The 23,134-nt window shown below is 38.3% G+C and overlaps 1 protein-coding gene and 1 pseudogene across 5 annotated transcripts in view; one reads left to right on the top strand and one right to left on the bottom strand.

The window, feature by feature from the left end:
* NBAS (NBAS subunit of NRZ tethering complex) overlaps positions 1-23,134 on the bottom strand; it is a 367,149-nt gene that overhangs the window by 265,770 nt on the left and 78,245 nt on the right. For 4 of the 5 annotated variants that reach the window (XM_086700060.1, XM_086700059.1, XM_086700058.1 and 1 more), the window contains exons 10-12: positions 16,699-16,837; positions 8,528-8,596; positions 6-134 (exon numbers count right to left, since the gene is read on the bottom strand). In XM_086700060.1, coding sequence (XP_086556186.1) covers positions 6-134; positions 8,528-8,596; positions 16,699-16,837 — 337 coding nt within the window. The remainder of the gene's footprint in view (positions 1-5; positions 135-8,527; positions 8,597-16,698; positions 16,838-23,134) is intronic. The other variant, XM_086700062.1, reaches the window with a different exon arrangement.
* On the top strand, positions 17,251-20,091 carry LOC112864360 (large ribosomal subunit protein uL11 pseudogene; annotated as a pseudogene).

Raw genomic sequence — 23,134 nt, forward strand, 5'->3', positions numbered from 1 at the left:
CATACCTGCTCATTTTGATTCCATTCCCCTTGCTGCTTCAGAGACGGAATGGCCCAGATGCTTAGTTTCCCTGAGAAATGAATGGCAGCAAGGAGGGTCCCATCTGGAGAGAGGCTCATCTTAAAGATCCCATCCTATACAATAATATTACATTAATGTCAGATCAAGGAACTTGTAGCTGAATAGAAGTAACCTCCAGAATTTAATAACACTCTTTAGAGGGTGCCATGTCATAAATGATCTCTCATATTAAAGGGTTCCAACAGCTTCATACACTATAAATGTGCTCCAGCATAAAGAAACAGAACTCTTACCCTTAAGGAGTTTTTTTTTTTCTTTTTAACCTATTTTATAGTGTTATAATTCACATATAACCAAAAACCCAAATATATGAGCATTATAAAAACACTCCTTTACATCACACATCAATTACCATGAGTTCTCATTAACTTTTATGGGTCGATATTGACCAGATGGTGAATTTCCTGAATTTGGGGTTCACATTTTCACAAGATTCTATATGTACACAATATCTGGAATATCCTGTCACAGGCCACAAATTTATGCTGTGTGGATGAAAGGGAAGGGAAAGGAGGAAGAAGAGAGTTGGCAGAAAAGAAGGTCCAATGGTGATGGGAACAGAGGCAGCCAGGGGGGAAATGCATTCCTTAATTTAAGGGGCACCAGGAGTGTTTATTTTCCAGATTTCCTGGTAAACATGAGGAATCTACTCACTGCTACAGAAAAGAGAAATTTTGTTAATACACTGATTTTACATGGCCAAGCACGGGGTGCACAGAGAAAGTCTTGTCTTTTCAAGGCCTATTTGTCCACACAATCTCTCAGTCCTTTCTTGATGAGAAACCAGACAAGCAGAGATGTCCCCTGTTCATCGCCTAAGCAGAAGCAGAAGAATCAAACCAACACTAACTGGACATCTATTGCCCACTCAAGCATTTACTGAAAGCAGCGTCTAAGGTAGTTTACCCACAAATAATAAATCAGACCTAAAAATGACAGCCTACAACCATATGTGTCCTTAGCATTTAGAAAATCTGGCAACACAAGAGTCCACCACCACCTTTTAAGGGTGAGTGCGCTACCCGGTCACACCAGGGCAATAATCAGGTGGGGCTGGACAGCATATGCATGCTTCAAAGGATCATAAGCTTTCCAGTAAGCCAAAGCCCCCACCATTCTTGGTTATGGCCCTACGATTAAGGTCAAATACTAGCTATGATCTGAAACTTACACATGACTATACTTAAAAAAAAAAAAAAAAAAAAAAAGGAAAAAAAAATTATGCCTGGCTCAATTCACCACATTATCTACCTGGTCTCTACAGACACAAGCTTAAGTCCTCAGGTCTACAATGACTAAGGCGTACTAGCCATCAAAAGGAAATAGAACAATTTCAGAAAGTGAGAAACACTGCTGGATGAGTACATAGATGAGAAGATTAGCATCCTCTAATCTCCTCACTAAGGACTAAAGTCACTTTAACTGGATATAACACGTCTATCCCAGATTGCCAGAATTAAATGTAAGAAAGATTAAAATACAAAAAGAAGCAATAAAAGCAAAAGCACTGAGAGCAAATGTTAACTACATCCCATCCCCTCCTCTGTGACGGAGAGGAGGTCAGGAAGAGAAGACGAAGGGCCTAGCACCTTCCATTCACAACTCTGGTCAATACGCTCCATGGTTTGGCAGAAGGTGGGATCACAAGCATAAATTTTCATTCTCAAGAACTCTCCCTGCATTCTTCAGAGTTTGTAGACAAAGAAACTGAAGATCCCAAAGGTTCAGAAACTTGCTGAAGATCATTCTAGTATAGATAGCAGTACCTGAGCTAGATGCCACCTTCAGTCCCAGCCCAAGTCACTTCCACCGCACGGTGACCACTGCCCTCCCCAGTGCCGCAGCCTTTCCAGGAGGCTCCATGCTCCTCGGCAGCAATCATGATCAAGTATACTTTACTGTTTTCTCACCTAAATAATTAGTCACCAGTGGTCTGTATGAGAACTCCCTGGTATTATAAATGCTTCATTAACCAATTAATAAAAGTGCTCTGAAAGCAAATGGGAAGTTGATGAATCTCTTTAACAAAAAACAAACAAAAGTATATTGTATAATGTGAATAATTTAACAATAGCCTTGTCATCTAGAAAATAATAAATGAATATGCTAAATTATGCTTTGTTTCAATCCTTCTCTCCCTCTTACCTTCCTTTTCTCTCTCGGCATGAAGAACTAAAATGTTACCACTTGCTTTTAAACTGGTGGCTTCTTGAATCCCCTTAAGTTTCATTTGATACTATGATCTCCTTGCTGAAAACTTAACACTCCTTTCTTGAAGCATTTTGCTGTAGGAATTTGCACTTACACCCACATGTAGAAACTAGAGTATAACGAATACCCATGGAACCAACAACCAGCTTATCAACAAATACCAACTTTTCACACTTGCTTCACAAACCCTTCCCCAATCACCACAATGTTCTTGGGGTTTTTCTTCCCCCTGGAGTACCGTAAAGCAAATCCAGACATTAGGTGTATACACATTAAGTATGCAGTTCTTTAAAGTCCAAGTTACCCGTTTAACTTTCACATACACGCACAGTGAGAAGACAGTTCTCAGCAGCAACCGAACTGCAGCCTGTCAGACATAGACAAGCCACCTATGTTACTTTAGAAACACGATGTTTTCCTTCTGAAATAAAAACTCCATTTTATTTGTAGAAACATTGCAGAGCGTCTACAGCACACAAAGTATCTCTGGCTCAGGGAATAATTTATTTTCCTGACAGTAGCTGTTACACAAGATCTAAAGCCACAGTTAGAAAATCCAGGCTAAAGTCTGTGAACCGAGCCTGCAGTATTTGGAAGTCAGAATGTTTCTTGCTTGGCTGGGGAGAGAATTTCTTTGAAATTATTTATTTGGAAATAAGAGGAAATGGCTTTTCAATCAACTGCACATCACACTAAAAGTAAACCTCAAACCTTCAAACCATAATTCCTCTTACCGTATTCAGATTTCTCAGCATAAGTGAATAATAATCATTCTCTCGTCTTCTCTATTTGAATTAAGTAGTTCCAAAAGCAATATAATTTAGCTGCAATTTTTACTTCAGTTAAAATGTGTCTGGGTTTCTTTCATATTCCTCAAATATGAACATCATGTTTATTTTAATCATTACAACAGCTGGAATGATGGTCAAGAGTATGTAACTTGGCAGTGAAAAGAGGGAAGCCTTTTCTCTGAGAACAAGAACATGACAAGAAAGCCACTCTTGCCAGTTTTACTCAACACAGTACTGGAAATCCTAGCCAGAGCAATTAGGCATGAAAACAAATAAAAGGCACAAATTGGAAAAGAAGTAAAATTGTCTCCTTACAGATGACATGGTATATTTAGAAAACCCTAAAGACTCCACCAAAAAGCTGTTAGAATAAACAAATTCAGTAAAGCTGCAGGATACAAAAATCAACATACAAAAAATGACTACTGTTCCTGTACCCTAACAGTGAACTATCAGAAAGAGAAATTAAGAAAACAATCTGTTATACTAGCATCAAAAAGAATAAAATACTTAGGAATAAATTTAACCAAGGAGGTGAGAGATCTATACAAGAAAGGCCATAAATTACTGATCAAAGAAACTGAACACAAATAAATGGAAAAATATTCCATGTCCATGGATTTAAAGAACATTGTTAAAATGTCCATAGTATCCAAAGTGATCTATAGGTTCAATGCAATACCTACCAACATTCAAATGGCATTTTCCACAAAAACAGAAAAAATAATCCTAAAATTTGCACAGTACCACAAAAGACCCTAAGTCCCCAAGCAGCCAAAGCAATCTTGAAAACTAAGAACAAAGCTCTAAGTATCACCATTTCTGATTTCAAACTACTGTTACAAAGCTATAGTAATCAAAATAATACTGTATTGGTATAAAAACAGGCACAAAGATCGATGGAACAGAAGAGAGCTCAGAAAGAAATTCATGCATAAATGGTCACTTTACAACAAAGAATTCAAGAATACACAATGGGGAAGGGATACTCTTTCAATAAATGGTATTGGAAAACCTGGATACCCACTGGACCCCTACCTTACACCATATACAAAAATCTACTCTAACCAGATGAAGATCTGGAGCATAAGCCCAAAAACCCTAAAACTCCTATATGAAAACACAGGGAATAAGCTCCTTGATATTGGTCGTGGCAATGATCTTTTGTATTTTTCACTAAAAGCAAGGTCAAAAAAGCAAAAATAAACAAGCAGAACTACATCAAACTAAAAACATCTGCATAGCAAAGGAAACCATTAACAAAATGAAAAGACAATTTATGGAATGAGAGAAAATATTTGCAAGCCACATATCTGATAAAAATATCCAAAATGTACAAGGGACTCCTACAACTCAATAGCAAAAAAACACAAATAACCCAATTTAAAAATGAGCAAAGCATCTGAATTGACATTTTCTAAGTAAAAAAAAAAAAAAAAAAAAAAAAAAGACATACAAATGGCTAACAGGTACATGAAAAAGTGCTCAACATCACTAATCATCAGGGAAATGCAAATCAAAACCACAATGAGGTATCACTTCACACACATCAGGATGGCTATTATGAATAAGAAAAGGCAACCAATGCTGGTGAGGATGTGGGGACACAAACACACAAACTGTCAATCGGCCTTTAAAAAGGAAATCCATGGGGTGCCTGGGTGGCTCTGTCAGGTTAAGCATCCAACTTCAGCTCAGGTCATGACTCATGGGTTCATGAGTTCAAGCCCCACGTCAGGCTCTGTGCTGACAGCTCAGAGCCTGGAGTCTCCTTCGGATTCTGTGTCTTCCTCTCTCTCTGCCCCTCTCCTGCTTGCACTCTGTCTCACTCCTTCTCTCAAAAATAAATAAACATAAATAAATAAATAAATAAATAAATAAATAAATAAATAAATAAACAAACAAACAAACAAACATAAAAAAGGAGGAGGAGGAGGAGGAGGAAATCCTGTCATTTGTGAAAACATGGATGTAGCTGGCTGGCATTATGCTAAATGAAATATGTCAAACGCAGAATGACAAATACGGAGTATCACTTATATGTAGAATCTTTAAAAAAAAAAAAAAAATCAAACTCCTAGAAACAGATAGTAGAAAACTAGCCGCCTACCAGAGGCAGGGGAGTGAGTGGAGGAAGTTGGGAGAGGTTGGTAAAGGGTGGAAACTTTCAGTTACAAGATGAAGAAGGTTTGTAGATCTAATGTATAATATGATGACTACACTTGATAACACTGTATTATGTAACTGAAACTTGCTAAGAGAGGAAGACCTGAATGGTTCTTACACACACAATAAAAATATAAATATGTGAGGTAGTGGATGTGTTAACTCGATGGGGCAAAAGCTTCATTTACATATATGCAGATCCAATCATCACATTATACACTTTAAATATCTTACAATTATACCCCAAAGAAGGCGAGGAAAAGATGGGGCACTTGGGTGGCTCAGTCGGTTAAGCGTCCGACTTCGGCTCAGGTCATGATCTTGAGTTCAAGCCCCGCATCTGGCTCAAGCCACATCCGGGCTCTGTGCTGACAGCTCAGAGCCTGGAACCTGCTTCAGATTCTGTGTCTCCCTCTCTCTCTGGCCCTCCCCTGTTCACGCTCTGTCTTAATAATAAATAAATGTTTCAAAAAATTAAAAAAACAAAACAAAAGGTGAGGAAAAGAAAGAAAGAAAATGATGAATTTCACTTACTGCCTGCTTCAGTCTACTCTATTCCATGAGTATCTACTGAAAGGCAGTCTTACCTTGTAAGTTACAATGGAACAAAGGGAGTTTGGTTGACAAAGATCATTTGCATGGTCTTCTTTCACCATGAATTCATCTATGACCCTTTTAATTGAGCATATTATCAATTCTATTTACCTCCTTGTATCAAAATCTCTTCCCACAGCTTTCCAAAAGATACTTTCCTCTTACCTCACTGAATCTCTTGTGTAGCAATGTGATACCAATACTACTGAAATTAATAACATGAACAGGATTTTAACTTTCACCTCTATTTCTCATTTATTAAACTACTAGCTCAAACGTCCATTTGATCTTTTGTTAATTAAAAACACTAATTAAAGCCTCTACTACTGGCAGCAATAGAGTAGGGATTGTGTCTTCTCTCAAACACTACAATAAAACTTTAACTGTCCTTTCTAAGAGAGTAATTCTTTTAAATGTTAAATATCAGATCTTAGCACTGAGAGTACTTTAACTTACCTTCCTTCAACTGCATATCTACACAGAACAATTGAAAATGAGTGATTTCCTATTTCATTACACCTTTCAAATGTACACGCTACATGAAAATTAAAGTACTGAACTCTAGTACATACATTCAAAATGTTCTGAATTACTACATAGTCTTAAAGGTGAATTCGTAAGTGCTGCTCTTCCCACATTCAACATGAATAAACATATCCAGTAATACAGATTATATGCCAGGTATGTCTGACACTGTGGGAAGCTAGCAGCAAGCAAAACATAAATCCTGCCCTTAAGAAGTTGAGCTGATATTCTTGCCCACTGTGGTTTAGAAGTCGGAAGGAAGGAAGGAAGGAAGGAAGGAAGGAAGGAAGGAAGGAAGGAAGGAAAGAAAGAAAGAAAGAAAGAAAGAAAGAAAGAAAGAAAGAAAGAAAGAAAGAAAGAAAGAAAGAAAGAAAGAAAGAAATCATCCTCAAATGCCTGGTTAACAAACCTGGGGCTAGTGAGCAGGGGGAGACACTGCAAAAATACATAGGAAATAAAAAGCCCTTGGGAAAAAAATTTTCCAAGACAACATTCTTTATAAAAGAACACACAGAACTTTTATTATTAATATACTCTTTGAAAGGTAATACTATATGCCAAATAAAACTAGTGTCTACAGCCCAGCAAGCTGGAATGTTCCAGCACTGCCCTCTGACACTTCCAGGACTTGGCAAATGCCACTACCAGGCTGGAAATGTCCAGTGTCCCTCTTTCTGTGTGAGGAACCCTCACTTCTAAATTGAGTATCCTCTCCAGAATGAAGGGCTCCCTCTTTGTGCACCTCAATGGTACTTCATATTAACTTATAGAAGGGGTTACAAAATGCATAAGACTGTATTATTTCCCAGCTGCTTCTGTAACTGTCTCCCCCACTACACTGAGGGCTGCTTGAGGAAGTGCAATGCATTTTATTCATCAATTTATTCTCAGCTCTAACATTATGCCTGGGCTCAAAGTGAGTGCTGACTGACTGAAAAAAAAAAAAAAAAAAGAATAAACACTGAAATGACATATAATTGCTTTAATAAAGTCAACAGAATTTTAAAAGTGAGTCATTTAAGATTTGTTAAAGATAGTAATCTAGATAGTATTAAAGAGAATGCAGAAAAGGATGCAGGAAGAAAAAGTAAAATAATGCTATCATGCACTAAAATGGTAACAGATCAACAGAGGCGATACAGAGAACTAAGTCCATGGCAGAGGCCAAGCCATTTGATCTTTCATATGTTTCTTCATCTGCAAAATGAAAACAAACTCCATGAAATGCCTGAAGAGAATGCTAACTGGAAAACAGTGCCACCATATGGGGATTCAACATGAAAGTGACTTTCCAGACATCAACAGCAGTGGTACTGCTCACTTTTGTAGAGACAATGCCAAAACAATCCAGAATGCATGACTTAGTTGAAGTCAATGGCAGAGAAAGAACTCAAACTTTAAATATATTAAATGCAAATGCAGCACCAGAATGCTCATCTGATTTCTCAAGATTTCTGTACTTTCTTGTAATTTCCCTTGGGTAAGTAAAGAAATTGAAGAAACAGAAAAATGAGGCAGTTTGAGTCTCCCCCAAACAAAAAAGATCTGATGCTTCTATATAGGCCAAGACTCTCGTGAGAGCAAGAGAGAGAGAGTGAAGTAACCATCTCCATCAGAGGCAGCTCCTAAGCACCTCACTCACATCAGGAGGAAACTGACAAACATCCTTGTCAAGGATCCATGCATCTCTTGGAAAACAGTATAAAATGGTTTTTGAAGCCCAGAATCAACATGGCTTGCTTTTCCTTGGAGTTTCAATAATCTCAGATTTAAAAAAACAAACAAACAAAAAAGGATATATTATGGACAAGGAAGGAAAATTTGCAAGTAAGATAAAATTAAAAAAAAAAAAAAAAACGTCAAACATATAATGGTTCCAGGAGATGTCTTCCATTCCCAAACTCAAGAGGACTAAGTTCATTCTTCACCCTTTTTTTTTTTTTCAAATCTTCATTATTGAGAGAAGAATGATATACAGTAAAACACACAAACCTTCAGGGAATAGCTCCAGGAATTTTTACTTATGGATCTGTCCACGCAGGGTACAATTAAGAGCACACCCAGATGAAGATCTATAACACTGAAGGTTCATTCCATTGTGCTTTAAAGGTACTCTGGTGAAAATATTTGAGAAGCACAAGGTTAAGCTTGTGAGTTACCTGTTCTTGTCCCGGGCGACTATAAAACTTGACAATTAACATCCTTAACAATCCCAGGGTCTTCGGTACCTACAAAATAAACGCACATCACACAAAGAAAAATTAATGGAATGCTTCCTCGCTGTAAAAATCCTTTTATCGCGAAATGAAAACTATAAGAAATCTAACATTTTAAGAAATAGTTAAGAAAACCAGCAATAGGTGTCAGAGATGTACTCACAATAGCCAATTTATTAAGGAATTGATCTTATGCTTCAAAAATGCCAGAAAAAAGAAATCAACATTTAGAAACCAGTATTTGAAATAATAGGACACAGACTCTCTTTAGACTTAACAGATGCATTTATAAAATCAAGAGGGAGAGAAGGGTGTAATTTAAGAAATTTAAAACAACAAGTATTGTTGAAGATGTAGAGAATTTAGTACGCTGCTTGGGGTGGGGAGAAGTAAAATGGTACAGCTGCTGTAGACAAGTTTCATGGTTCCTCAAAAAGTTTAACATAAAATTACCCTTTGACCCAGCCATTCCATCCTAAGTATACGCCCGAAAGAATTGAAAACAGGTATTCCATCAAATAATTATACACAAATGTTCATAGCAATACTATTCACAACAGCCAAGAAGTGGAAACAACTCAAAAGACCATTAACTAAAGAATGAACAAAATGTAATATATCCACACGACAGAATACTGTTCAGTCATAAAAAGGAATGAAGAAGTGATAGATGCTACAACTTGGATGAACCTTGAGAACATTATTCTAATCAAAGAAGTCAGAAACAAAAGGCCACATATTATATGATTCCAATTATATGAAACAGAATAGGTAAGTCCATAGAAACAGAAAGCAGACTAGAGGTTGCCAGGAGCTGGAGGGAGGAAGAATAGGGAAGGACAAGTTAATGGGAATGAGGTTTCCTTTTGGGGTGATGAGAATGTCTTGGAACTAGATAGTGGTGATAGTTGCAAACATTGTGAATGTACTAAATGCAACTGAATTGTGTATTTTAAAATGGTTAGTGGTTGGTTTTATGTTTTATGAATTTTACCTTGAAAGAAAAAGGCAAAGAAGAGTATAGTTTTGTTGAGCTTAAAAATTTTCCTATCAGAACTTCTGAGTAGTTAAAGCCATCAGTGGTGGCTTAGCTCCGTATCTCCCAATATTTCCTCCAACAAAAAAAGAAAAAGAAGGGAAAAATATGAGGTGCCTGGCTGGCTCAGTCAGTAGAACACGGTCATGAACTGAAGCCCCACACTGGGTGTAGAGCTTACTTGAAGAAATAAAAGTGGGGCGGGGGGTGGGGGGGGGAGTAGAAAATAAATCTATATGAAAATCATGTCCTCACCTTAACTTGAAGACAGAAGATAACACAAACTTCAAAATAACTGTAAGAAAAACAAAAAACACCAAATCCCAGGGTGTCATCTCCACTGCTCCTACCAACCCCCATGTCCCCATGACGCCTACTACCAGGCCTGGTGTTGAGCAAAAGCAGATTGTAAAAATACTGCAGGGTCAAGGAAGGACAGATGAGGGAAGGTAGCAAAGGGATCATCTAAAACCACTGTCAATGAAGCAACAGAAAGACAAATCAAGAAACTGATCCCATTCACAATTGCACCAAGAAGCATAAAATACCTAGGAATCAATCTAACCAAAGATGTAAAGGATCTGTATGCTGAAAACTATAGAAAGCTTATGAAGGTAATTGAAGAAGATTTAAAGAAATGGAAAGACATTCCCTGCTCATGGATTGGAAGAATAAATATTGTCAAAATGTCAATACTACCCAAAGCTATCTACACATTCAATGCAATCCCAATCAAAATTGCACCAGCATTCTTCTCGAAACTAGAACAAGCAATCCTAAAATTCATATGGAACCACAAAAGGCCCCGAATAGCCAAAGTAATTTTGAAGAAGAAGACCAAAGCAGGAGGCATCACAATCCCAGACTTTAGCCTCTACCACAAAGCTGTCATCATCAAGACAGCATGGTATTGGCACAAAAACAGACACATAGACCAATGGAATAGAATAAAAACCCCAGAACTAGACCCACAAACGTATGGCCAACTCATCTTTGACAAAGCAGGAAAGAACATCCAATGGAAAAAAGACAGTCTCTTTAACAAATGGTGCTGGGAGAACTGGACAGCAACATGCAGAAGGTTGAAACTAGACCACTTTCTCACACCATTCACAAAAATAAACTCAAAATGGATAAAGGACCTGAATGTGAGACAGGAAACCATCAAAACCCTAGAGGAGAAAGCAGGAAAAGACCTCTCTGACCTCAGCCGTAGCAATCTCTTACTCGACACATCCCCAAAGGCAAGGGAATTAAAAGCAAAAGTGAATTACTGGGACCTTATGAAGATAAAAAGCTTCTGCACAGCAAAGGAAACAACCAACAAAACTAAAAGGCAACCAACGGAATGGGAAAAGATATTTGCAAATGACATATCGGACAAAGGGCTAGTATCCAAAATCTATAAAGAGCTCACCAAACTCCACACCCGAAAAACAAATAACCCAGTGAAGAAATGGGCAGAAAACATGAATAGACACTTCTCTAAAGAAGACATCCGGATGGCCAACAGGCACATGAAAAGATGCTCAACGTCGCTCCTCATCAGGGAAATAAAAATCAAAACCACGCTCAGATAACACCTCACGCCAGTCAGAGTGGCCAAAATGAACAAATCAGGAGACTATAGATGCTGGAGAGGATGTGGAGAAATGGGAGCCCTCTTGCACTGTTGGTGGGAATGCAAACTGGTGCAGCCGCTCTGGAAAACAGTGTGGAAGTTCCTCAGAAAATTAAAAATAGACCTACCCTATGACCCAGCAATAGCACTGCTAGGAATTTATCCAAGGGATACAGGAGTACTGATGCATAGGGGCACTTGTACCCCAATGTTTATAGCAGCACTCTCAACAATAGCCAAATTATGGAAAGAGCCTAAATGTCCATCAACTGATGAATGGATATAGAAATTGTGGTTTATATACACAATGGAATACTACGTGGCAATGAGAAAAAATGAAATATGGCCTTTTGTAGCAACGTGGATGGAACTGGAGAGTGTGATGCTAAGTGAAATAAGCCATACAGAGAAAGACAGATACCATATGGTTTCACTCTTATGTGGATCCTGAGAAACTTAAAAGAAACCCATGGGGGAGGGGAAGGAAAAAAAAAAGAGGTTAGAGTGGGAGAGATAAGCATAAGAGACTGTTAAAAACTGAGAACAAACTGACGGTTGATGGAGGGTGGGAGGGAGGGGAGGGTGGGTGATGGGTATTGAGGAGGGCACCTTTTGGGATGAGCACTGGGTGTTGTATGGAAACCAATTTGACAATAAATTTCATATATTAAAAAAAAAAAAAAAACCACTGTCAAAATTATAATCCAAGAATTCTTGCCAGAAATAGAAAAAGATATATACGTTGAAAGAGCCAACGGGGATTCTCTGAGAAAATTAACCCAGAAAAATCAACTCTGAGAAATATCCTAGAAAAGCTATTAAATTTCACAGACTAAAAAAAAAAATCCTCAAGGCCTTCAAGTATAATGGCCAAATAACATTTGTATATTATTTGTATGATTCCCTTTGTAAGGAAAATAATTTAACTTCAGTGAGAATTTTCATATTCCACATACAAAGCAAAGCAATAATGGAGTAGTGGGTTTTTCTGTTTTTTGTTTTTTTTAAGTTCAATGAAAGAAAGGATAAACTAAGGATTTTATGTCCACACGTTTTCCTTCAAATACTAGACTACTAAAAAACAATTTTGAACATACAAGAACTTAAGGAACTCTTTCCCCATGAGCCCGTCTTAAAACATCTTCTAAAAGAGGGGCGCCTAGTTGGCTCAGTCAGTGGAGCATGCAACTCTTGATCCCAGGCTGAGTTTGAATCCCATGTTGGGTGCAGAGATTACTTAAAAATAAAATCTTAAAGAGCGCGTGTGTATACACACACACACACACACACACATCTACTAGAAGATAGTTTCACCCAACCAAGAGATGACTGGGAACACTTCAAAACAAGAAGTGACAGCATTCGGAATCAGAAATGGACATCTAAGACACTAAAGAAAGGTGAGGATGAAGGCAGAAACTAATGTGCAAATATTATGTGTTTTGTCAAAGTAGCAGTAGTACAAAAAGGGCAGAGAACGGAAAGGAAGAAAGGAAAATAAACTGATTTTTGTAGAAGCAATTAGAAGAGATTAAAGAATACCAATAAAATTGATGCATGGGTAAAATGTTGGGAGGCCACTGATAACATCAATAGGAGTATTTCAGTGAAATGATGGAAGTAAATCCCCATGCAACAGAATTCGAATTCAAGAGAGAAAAGAAAGAGGAAGTGCGAGCAAGTATAGACGACTCTAGAACACGTTAAAGAAAGGGAAATAAATGGGGTGGTAGCAGGATTTAGTGGGGTCTATATCCCCCAAAGGCAAACAAAAAAATAGTTTTTATGATGGAAAAATAAAAGCATGTTGTACGCTGATAGGTCTAACAGACAGCACAATTCATGGTATAGGAAAAATATTCTTCCATGAACAAGTGTGAGATCTGGTAGAAACACGGATGGGTTGGCTGTAGCCGATACAAGGACAGTTTGTCTGCGATAACGACAGAAGAGGTACAGATGCAGGCAGGTGGTGGGGTCTTATGGAAATATTCCTCTGATTACTTCTATATTCTGAGGGAAATAGGATTTCTCAGAGAAACGGGTTTCCAAACAGCCTGTGTCCCTTCCACAACAGCCTTTACCAAAAAAGCAGCGTAGCAGTAACATAAAAATTAGTTTTGTTCCTTTTTATACTTTTTCTAAAATTCTGATCTTAAAAATACAAACATAGTAACAATGAACACTCTAGATCACCGTATGGCTTATCAAGTGCCTTCAAATATATTCCCTCATCTAATTGTCGCAAAAGCCTTACCCACAGAGGTGTAAAGTGTTGAGGCAGAATTCCCATCCCAGACTTCTGACTCCCGAGTCTGGGTTCTTTCCTTTCTCCCAGTTACTGAATTCAAACCTGCTGTCTGTTATAGCTTATTGCCTCTATTTGTGGACACAGCTATATCCTCCCATACAGTAAACCCCGTGAGGGCTGCTACCTCTCTATTCCTAACACCCAGCAGTGACTCAACGTTGAACAAATGAATACATAAAACTACCCAACATTAATTTGAAACTTCGGTCAATGCACATATTGAATCTTGCACCATCTCTTAGACAACCTGGCAGCCTTGTGAGAGACTAGAATATATGTGTCAGCAGCATTTTTTAGTCAATATCCACCCGAACACAATAGCAACCTTAAACAAACAAGCTCGATGAGGACAGTATCTGCCACCTGACAAAAGGAACTACTCCCAAAACTCAAATTACTCTGAGGTAGGGGCAGGCTATGTAGAAGGACTGGACGTTTAGCTGCAAGACATATTTAAGAGCCACTAACGTAATTAAAATACCCTTCGAAGAAATTAATCATACAGCCGAGCATTCAATTTGCAATTTAATGTTTTTCCCCACTTATTCTGTCAGGGCACGGGCAATTTTCTTTTAAGAGACTGCAATACCAAAGCTTCAGGCTGGAGAGGGAAGGGCCATAGCAAAGCAGATTTCAATACTTCAGGGAGGAGCAAAGTGAAAGCACATGAGAATTCAAAGAAGCCAAGGTGAAAAGAGGGTTCACGGTATGCAAGAGCACTGTGTGACTCTTCGTCTCCCAGACCACTCTGTCACAAATGCGCCCAATTATACTGACCTGAAATGGACCTCCACAGTTCGCCTGCTTCATCTCTCCTTGTATCCTCCACACTTAGCCTATATTTTCTCTTCTGCCCCTCAACCTTTGACAAATTTCATAGCTACTGAAAAGCGCAAGTGATGGTACAAAGAAACACCAATATACCTTTCGCTTGGGTTCACCAGTTATCGATGCTTTGCCATTATCTATGTGTGCGTATACACGTCTTTTAAATTATGGTTTTGACTAAACCATTTAAAAAATAAGCTGCAGACATCACACTTAGATTCAAGAGCCAAAGCTGTTCAAACTCTTTCCAAGATCTGCCCTGAGTATCTCACATAGAAAACTACAAGCTGGGTATGAACTACATCGAGAGAAACAGGAAGAACTTCCTGCAAAAACGAAATAATATGTTTAAGCAACTCTTACCCCTTTATGAATTATGGGATAATCACAGACAAATCTGACAGTGCCACTGAGACAGGCGTAATCTCACACGGGGAGTGGGGGAAGGCGCTCAACGGAGTCTAGAAGATCCGTTCCACCTGTGTTCCCTATTTTTAGTCATGAGATCTTAGGCTCCTTATCTGTGAAGTGTGGCTACCAAACCCCAATCCGGACTCCTCTGGGTCCCGCAGGAGAAGAGGCAGGAACTAGCATCAGCAGAGGGTAGCACATGGAAGGAACAGCACAAAAAACAGTCCTCGATTATAAACTCATCCAGAAATACAACCAGATACAGGGTCTAGTGTCACATAAACCACTAAGTTGAACAAAATTAAAAAAAAACAAAAACAAACGGTGCCTGGGTGGATCAGTCAGTTAAGCATCCGACTTTAGCTCAGATTATGGTCTCACAGGTAATGAGTCCAAGCACTACTTTGGGATTCATTCTCATTCTCTCTCTCTCTCTCTGCCCCTCATGGGATTCTCTCTCTCTCCTCTCCCTTCCTCACTCACCCTTTCTCACCAAAAAAAAGAAAAAAAAAAAAAAAAAGCCACATACCCAACCCTACTTTGTTGAGCTCAATTCACAATAACATACTTTGGAATATGCTGAGAACTAAAGAAAAAAATGAATGGGAGCTTACAATAATTGCTTAAGATTTTCTTTTAAAAGCATTTCTTCATTAGTTCCTTTTTAACACCAGACATTTAACCATTCATGGTTTTAGGGTATTATTTTAAAATCAGTGTATCTTAACACAGAATTAACAGGACAAATACATTCACTATAGGAAAAAACAACATGACACATTCCCTTATACTGTGCTTTACTTTAATTTCTTGGTTTCTTCCCTACTGGAAAAAATATCTGAGCAGCCACTGGAAAGAAGGCACTGTGCTAAGAACAGGATACATAATTTTGATCAAGTGCTTGATTTCCTGCAGTTTACATAAATAACCAAGATATATAACATTACAGGGTGGTCAATATGGCCGATAAATTATTCACTAATATCTCATTTTTCTTGGCTTTCTGGATACACAGAAAAAACAATTTCTCAGGCCCCTTACAGGCAGGAAGGGCCATATGATTAGTTAGAACGCATGCACTGTGAGCAGAAGTAACAGCAGTTCTGGTTTAAAAAGTTCCACCTTTCAGCCCTCTCTTCCCTCTTCTACAAACTGAGACAGCGGAACCTCAAGAGGTCACCAGCCTCTGTGTATTCTTCAGTCATCACTTGGAACAAACTGTTCAGGGGAGTCATGGCACCAAGAGCAGGCTCTGCCACAAATAAGGGATGAGTTATTACCCGGTAAAACAGAAATGTCAGCAGTTTTCGTCTATGTTAATTGTTTTTATTATCACAGCAGAACCTAGCCTATACTGACTATTCCAGCACACCAGAATACTCTGCTATACAACAAGTGAATGAATGGCCAGGTTTATCACCCAGGTGAACACAGACAAAAATGTCAGGAAGTGTACCATGGTGGTGAAATCTTGAACAGGGGAACTTCCGTTGTATTCTGCCACTTGCTAGCTCGGTGACCCGTGGTAGTTACTTAACTACGCTTTACTTTTGCCATCAACAGACAGGCTAGTAACAATACCTATCTCAAAAAGTGGGGGAGAATTAAGTGGGCTAATACATACAATAGCACTCAGAAGAGCCGCCAGCACAGCAAACACGTGGAATGAACGTTAACGTTTAAATAAGCAAATGTAAGTAACAGGACTACTGTTGTTCTTCTAACATCTGCTAATACCGTTACTAAAAATGAGACCAAGTTAAACACAAAATGCTTTAGATAAATTTGATGTTTGGAAGAAGTACCAAAATTTCACACAAAGTCACCTTCCTCATCCAAGACAAATTATTTCCTCCTCTCCTGCCTAAGCTCTATTAGCAAAGTGAAAGGCCATAACTAATACTTACTGCAGTGACCCTGTCTCCACCATTAGTAACCTGCTTATAATAAGGCGATCCTGAAAGAACTCTCCAGGCAGATAGGCCATAGCTAGACGCTTTGGATATGCCCACTTCAGCAGTTTCGCATCCACCAACCAGTAAAAGTCTAGAAAACAGAAAAATAAAAAGAACTGATAAATTGTAATATGAGTAAGAGGACATCAAACAAGGAGAACAGAAACAGTCACCTTCACAAAGAAAACTGAAGTAAAAGTTGCTATATACTAAACCCAGAAGTAAAATATTTTAGAAGAAACAACCAGAAGAAAACCAGATGGTTTTTCACCTAGAATTCCACCTTCATTTATACAGAGGTAAGGCTTAAACATTCAAGTACCTGAAATCCAGATGGGAACGGTAAAGAAAGAGTAAAAATGTTTTAAGGTTGGCCCCTGAACACTGAAGAAATGGTGTGTATCAACACCAATAAACTTCATATCCAGATGCGTCCCACACCCAGATATAGGTATATTCATCACAGCATTATGCACAGTGAGGACACAATTACAGATGTTAGGGATGACAGCCAAAAGCGCTGTGGATAGGACAGTACCCTACAATAATAACGACACTGAAACAAGACGACGCGGTAGTTTACACGCACGTTATGATCTGTTTCCTCCAGTTGTTCTACTTTGTGAACAATTAGAGGCAAGCTGCCAACAGGGCAAACAGTCTGACATATACTAGAAGGTAAAAGACTGTGACACTACACAGACTAAACTCATTAATAATGAAAACCAAACAGTCATGATGTTTTTATTGACATATAAATGATACATAGCATATTAGTTCAGGTGTATGACATAAGGATTCAAAATTTGTATATACTGTGAAATGATCGCCGTAGCTAGTTAATATCTATCCCATACACAGTTACACGTTTTCTTGTGATGAGAGCTTTTAACATCTACTCTGTTAGCAACTTTCAAATATGCAATACAGTATTTTTAACTGGAGTCAGCACCAACACTCATGATTTTTAAAGTCACAGCATTCACTAAATCTAGCCGAGAGCTATGTAACAGGCATTATAATCATCTATTGAAAAAAAATGTTTAAAGGTAAATTTATGATAAGTTAAAGGAAGCACTACACCTACCAGTGAATTATTCATTGTTCCCAATGACAATAAAGTGGAACACTAACAGAAAAGAGAAGTCACAGTTTCACTGGTCTTGTCCATGTAACACTGCCCCAACATGATCTACCACTGTCCCAAATGACAGAAAATAATGATCAAGCTCCCTTTAAAGCAAAACACTCATATTGTCACCAGGCTCCCATTTTGTCAAAAAAAAGGATGTACTTCATCACACAAATTAGTCCTTACCTTTTTCTAGACCATGTTCATAGAAACAGCAAAACTTAAAAAACTTTAGTTTCTGCATAGAAAATACAAGGTAAACGAAAACAACACTTTAAAAGGCTCTTTAGAGTTGGTGTATCAAAAGGATTTACTTAAAAAAAGGGTAGAGGAATGACCAGGGATATACCTATGAAATAAGAGTGGCCACGAGTTGACTGCTGAAACTGAATGACAGGCACAAGGAAGTCAATATATTATCGTCTCTATGAACACGCTTCAAATAATCCACAATGAAATTTTTTTCAAAAGTCATTTTGTTTAAAAAAAAAAAAAAAAAGCAGAAAACAAAAAAAAACTCTGGGAGTGCCTGGCTAGCTCCATCAGTAGAGCATGCGATTCTTGATCTCAGGGTTGTGAATTTGAGCCTCACACTGGGCGTGGAGATTACTTTATTATTTAATATGAAATTTGTTGTCAAATTGGCTTCCATACAACACCCAGTACTCATCCCAACAGGTGCCCTCCTCAATGCTCATCATCACCCACTTTCCCCTCCCTCCTACCACCCCCCCCCCCACCATCAACCCTCAGTTTAGTCTCAGTTTTTAAAAGTCTCTTATGGTATGCCTCCCTCTTTTTTTTTTTTTTCCCTTCCCCTCCCCCATGATCTTCTGTTAAGTTTCTCAGGATCCACATAAGAGTGAAAACATATGGTATCTGTCTTTCTCTGTAGGACTTATTTCACTTTAGCATAACATTCTCCAGTTCCATCCACGTTGCTACAAAAGGCCAGATTTCATTCTTTCTCATTGCCATGTAGTATTCCATTGTATATATAAACCACAACTTCTTTATCTATTCGTCAGGTGATGGACATTTAGGCTCTTTCCATAATTTGGCTATTGTTGAAAGTGCTGCTATAAACATCGGGGTACAAGTGCCCCTATGTATCAGCACTCCTGCATCCCTTGGGTAAATTCCTAGCAGTGCTATTGCTGGGTCCTAGGGTAGATCTATTTTTAATTTTTTGAGGAACCTCCACACTTGATCTCAGGGTTATGAATTTAAGCCTCACACTGGGCATAGAGATTACTTTTTAAAAAATCCTCTGAATAAACAGAAACAAAACAGGTAATCCTGAATATTGATATTTCTGAATATAATCTCAGTGTTTTTTCAAACAGAAAACATGTTTTTCATAAAACATATCTTTAAAAATTAGCAACCTATCATTATAATAAACATAAAAACACTAAGAATTCAACAAATTCCCAAAAGACCAGGATAACTAAAATAATTTTCCTCTGCTCAGTGTACAACATATATATTTATATTAACAACAGTATAATTCTTTTCTCAAAGGATTCAATATTATTATTTACTCTGCACTACTATGTCATGGAGGGGACATATCTAATTTTCAGATAAAAAATATACACAGTTTTTGGCTCTCGGCTTGGAGGAGGCGAAGGTGCAACTCTCTTCAGTCATCCAGAATCTTGGTTCATCGGACACCAGCCGCCTCCACCACGCCGCCTAAATTCAATCCCAGCAAGATCTAAGTTGTATACCTGAGGTACACCAGTGGGGAAGTCAGTGCCACATCTGCCCTGACCCCCAAGACTGCCCCAAGTCTGTCTCCCAAAAAAGGTTGGTGATGACATCTCCAGGGTAACCTGTGATCAGAAGGGTCTGAGGCTGACAATGAAACTGACCGTTCAGAATAGACAGACCCGGATTGAAATGGTACCTTCTGCCTCTTCCCTGATTATCGAAGCCCTCAAGGAACCACCAAGAGAGAGAAAGAAGCAGAAAAACGTTAAGCACAGCGGAAGTATCACTTTTGATGAGATTGTGAACATTGCCCGACAGATGCAGCACCATTCTTTAGCCAGAGAACTTTCTGGAACCATTCGAGAGATCCTGGGGACTGTCCAGTCTATGGGGGGCAATGTTCATGGCCACCACCCTCATGACATCAGAGATGCATGAACAGTGGTGCTGTGGAATGCCCCACTAGTAAGAACTACAAAGGAAAATTTTTCAGTTAGAGGATCATTTGACAATCAAAAAATAATAATATGTATACATACACACGTATATGTATAAAACTAAGTTGCCTGACTACTGAAGAAGGAGATACAGAGTTAACTGAAATCTCAGATTTCTTATCTCTTGTTCTTCATGTTAGAAGACATGTCCTCGCCATGATTTTTGAGAAATATCATAGCCATGTATACATCAAACTGGCTACATGCAAACTCCATTAAGAACAAAAGAGATCCAGGGACGCCTGGGTGGCTAAGTCAGTTAAGCGTCCAATTCTTGATCTCAGCTCAGGTATTGATCTCGAGGTCATGAGTTCAAGCACTGCATTGGGCTCCTCACTGGGCATGGAGCTAAATAAATAAATAAATAAATAAATAAATAAATAAATAAAACAAAAGAGATTCAATACCTGCTTCCAAACCTTTCCTCCATTAATGCCTAATTGAGGAGTAAGCGGAAAAAGAGGCAGAATGATGGAACTAATCACATACTGTCCTCACTAGATGATAAAACCATGTAACTTGAATGAAAACAGTCAATGAAAAAGAAAGAAGTCTGAGGCCCAGCCCAGCACAATATACAGAATAAATGTTTCCTGAGTAACTGAATTTAAAGCTCCAACTTTCTCCTTAAGTAGCACAGTGAAAGGTGCCAGAGCAACTCCACTTCCCCCTGCCAGTCCCCAAGCTTGCTGGTTCCAGCAGCGAGGTGTGAGAAGATGAGGCAGGGAAAAGGGGAAAGGTCACGGCCACAGCGGGGAGGGAGAAAATGGGGGAAGGGGATGATTCACTGATAAAGATAGAACTAAACAAGGCTAAGCCGATAATCTGATAAAGGAAAGTGTTAAGAAAAAAATTTCAAACTATTTATGAAAGACTAAAAGCCATGAATACAGAGAAAAATACCATGTTCTTTGACACACCCTCAATACCTGAAAGAAGTCAATTCTTCATCTATAAATTGAATGCAATTTCAAATAAAATCCCAACAGAATTTTTCATGGGACTGAACACATACTAAAAGGAGACAAATCTAAAACTTACATGAGAGTGAGCAGTTCTAAGAAAAGCTAACTCCGTTCTCACTGCTAATCATTCCCTTTGTGAGCTGTGCTTTGTGCGTCTTCATCTGCAAATACTTTCCTACCTGGGGTCATTAAGACATTCTCCTTCAAATTCCACCATATTACACCTAAAACTTACAGGGGTGCCTGGGTGGCTCAGTCGGTTGAGCGTTCAACTCTTGATTTAGACTCAGGTCATAATTCCAGGGTTGTGGGATTGAGCCGCACGTCAGGCTCCATGCTGAGCGTGGAACCCACTTAAGATTCTCTTCTCTCTCTCTCCCCACCGCCGTCCCTCCCCTGCTATGCTGTCTAAAAAAAATTTTTAATTTTTAAAAATTTTAAATTTCTATTTATACAATGAAAAGATATATCACACACCAGATGAACACACAAAAGTAACAGAGTATTAGCAAAGAATGTATATGGATCTCCCATAATCAGCCCAAAACAAAAATGGACAAAGCATTAAGCAAGTCACAAAAGGAGAAATCCAAAAGTCAGTAATGCAGATTAAAAAAACAGATTTAGGGGCGCCTGGCTGGCTCAGCTGGTAGGGCATGTATGTGACTCTTGATCTTGGCATTGTGAGTGCAAATCTCCATGTTGGCCACAGATACGTTTAAAAAAAAAAAAATCACTAAAATACAGAGAATGTTTAAGAACACAGTTAAAGTACTGGTGAAGCTTCAAATTGGAACAATCATTTTGGAGAATGATGTGGCAAACCTAACAAAAAGACATACCTGACAACCCCATAAACTATGTTCTAAGGACACTCTAGAGAAATTCTTGTACAGGTGTATTTATCTCATGGTAAAAGAAGATTTTGTGCAGCACTATTTATAATGCAGGAGAATTAGATGTATTTTAAATGCTTAAAAGGAATGGATAAATTCAACAAATTATTCAGGAAAACATATACAACAACAATAGAATGGATACGTAGATAAGATGGTAGGTAAAGAAATGGGGGTGGGGGGGAGGCATGCACCAAAATCTTGAGAGCAGCTACCTCTAGAAAGGGATGAGGAGACAAACGAATGGAAGGAGGGAATTTGGGGAATTCTGTTTGTACTGTCTCTTTTACTCATGTATGTGTATGTACACGGACACACACACCCCTTAAGTAAAAAAAGAAAACGTTAGTATTTGTTAATTCTGAGTAGTAGATACTTAGGTATTCATGACCTCATTCTCCGTACTTTTCTCTTTAACTTAAAAACAGGAACATCGAGATACAGTATCCCAAATCATGTACATAAATTTTGCCAGTTAGTGAAGTCCAGGAAAGAAAATGCAGTAAACTGGCTTTAGCACATAACACCCACCCACAAGTCTAGTCAAATACTGAAAATAAAATCAGCGTATCATTTACTTTGTGGCATTTAGAGGTTTTCATACATTAACGGTTATAGCTTAAGCATTCCGTGATTTACTGCTGAAAGGATCATTAGATTTTTGCAGAAGTCAGCCCGCACACAGATAATACTCCAGAAAATAACTTACAGCATTAACAGTGTTCTGTTCCAGTGAATTCCTCCACCCAGAATACTTCCTTAAATATACTGGATATTTGCCTTAAGTGCTTACTTTAAGAATCATATTTTGAAGTAATGGTTTTAAAATTTTTCTATAAAAACATAAAACAAAACAGATTTTCTACAGTGCAAATTAAGTTCTCTAGATTAAAGCACATGATGTGTGGGAATTGTAACTGTACTTCTTGACAAAAAGGAGAGAAAGACTGACCTTCCCGGTAATCTTCAACCTCAAAATTTTGTGGAAAATAGGAATATCATAGGTCTAGGTATCAGGCATCAGATTCCAGTACCTCTGCAACAAAGTAACTATGTGATGTTATCCCATCAATATTTACTAAATGCAAATTGTGTGCTAAGCAATGCGGAATATGGAATTATGGCAAGCAACTGAAGAAGCTTCGTGATGAACCGTTTATAATTCTTCTTGGAATCCATTTG

This window comes from Puma concolor, chromosome A3, assembly GCF_028749965.1.
Source record: "Puma concolor isolate L17-30 chromosome A3, mPumCon1.1.hap2, whole genome shotgun sequence".
NCBI classification, from domain to species: domain Eukaryota; kingdom Metazoa; phylum Chordata; class Mammalia; order Carnivora; family Felidae; genus Puma; species Puma concolor.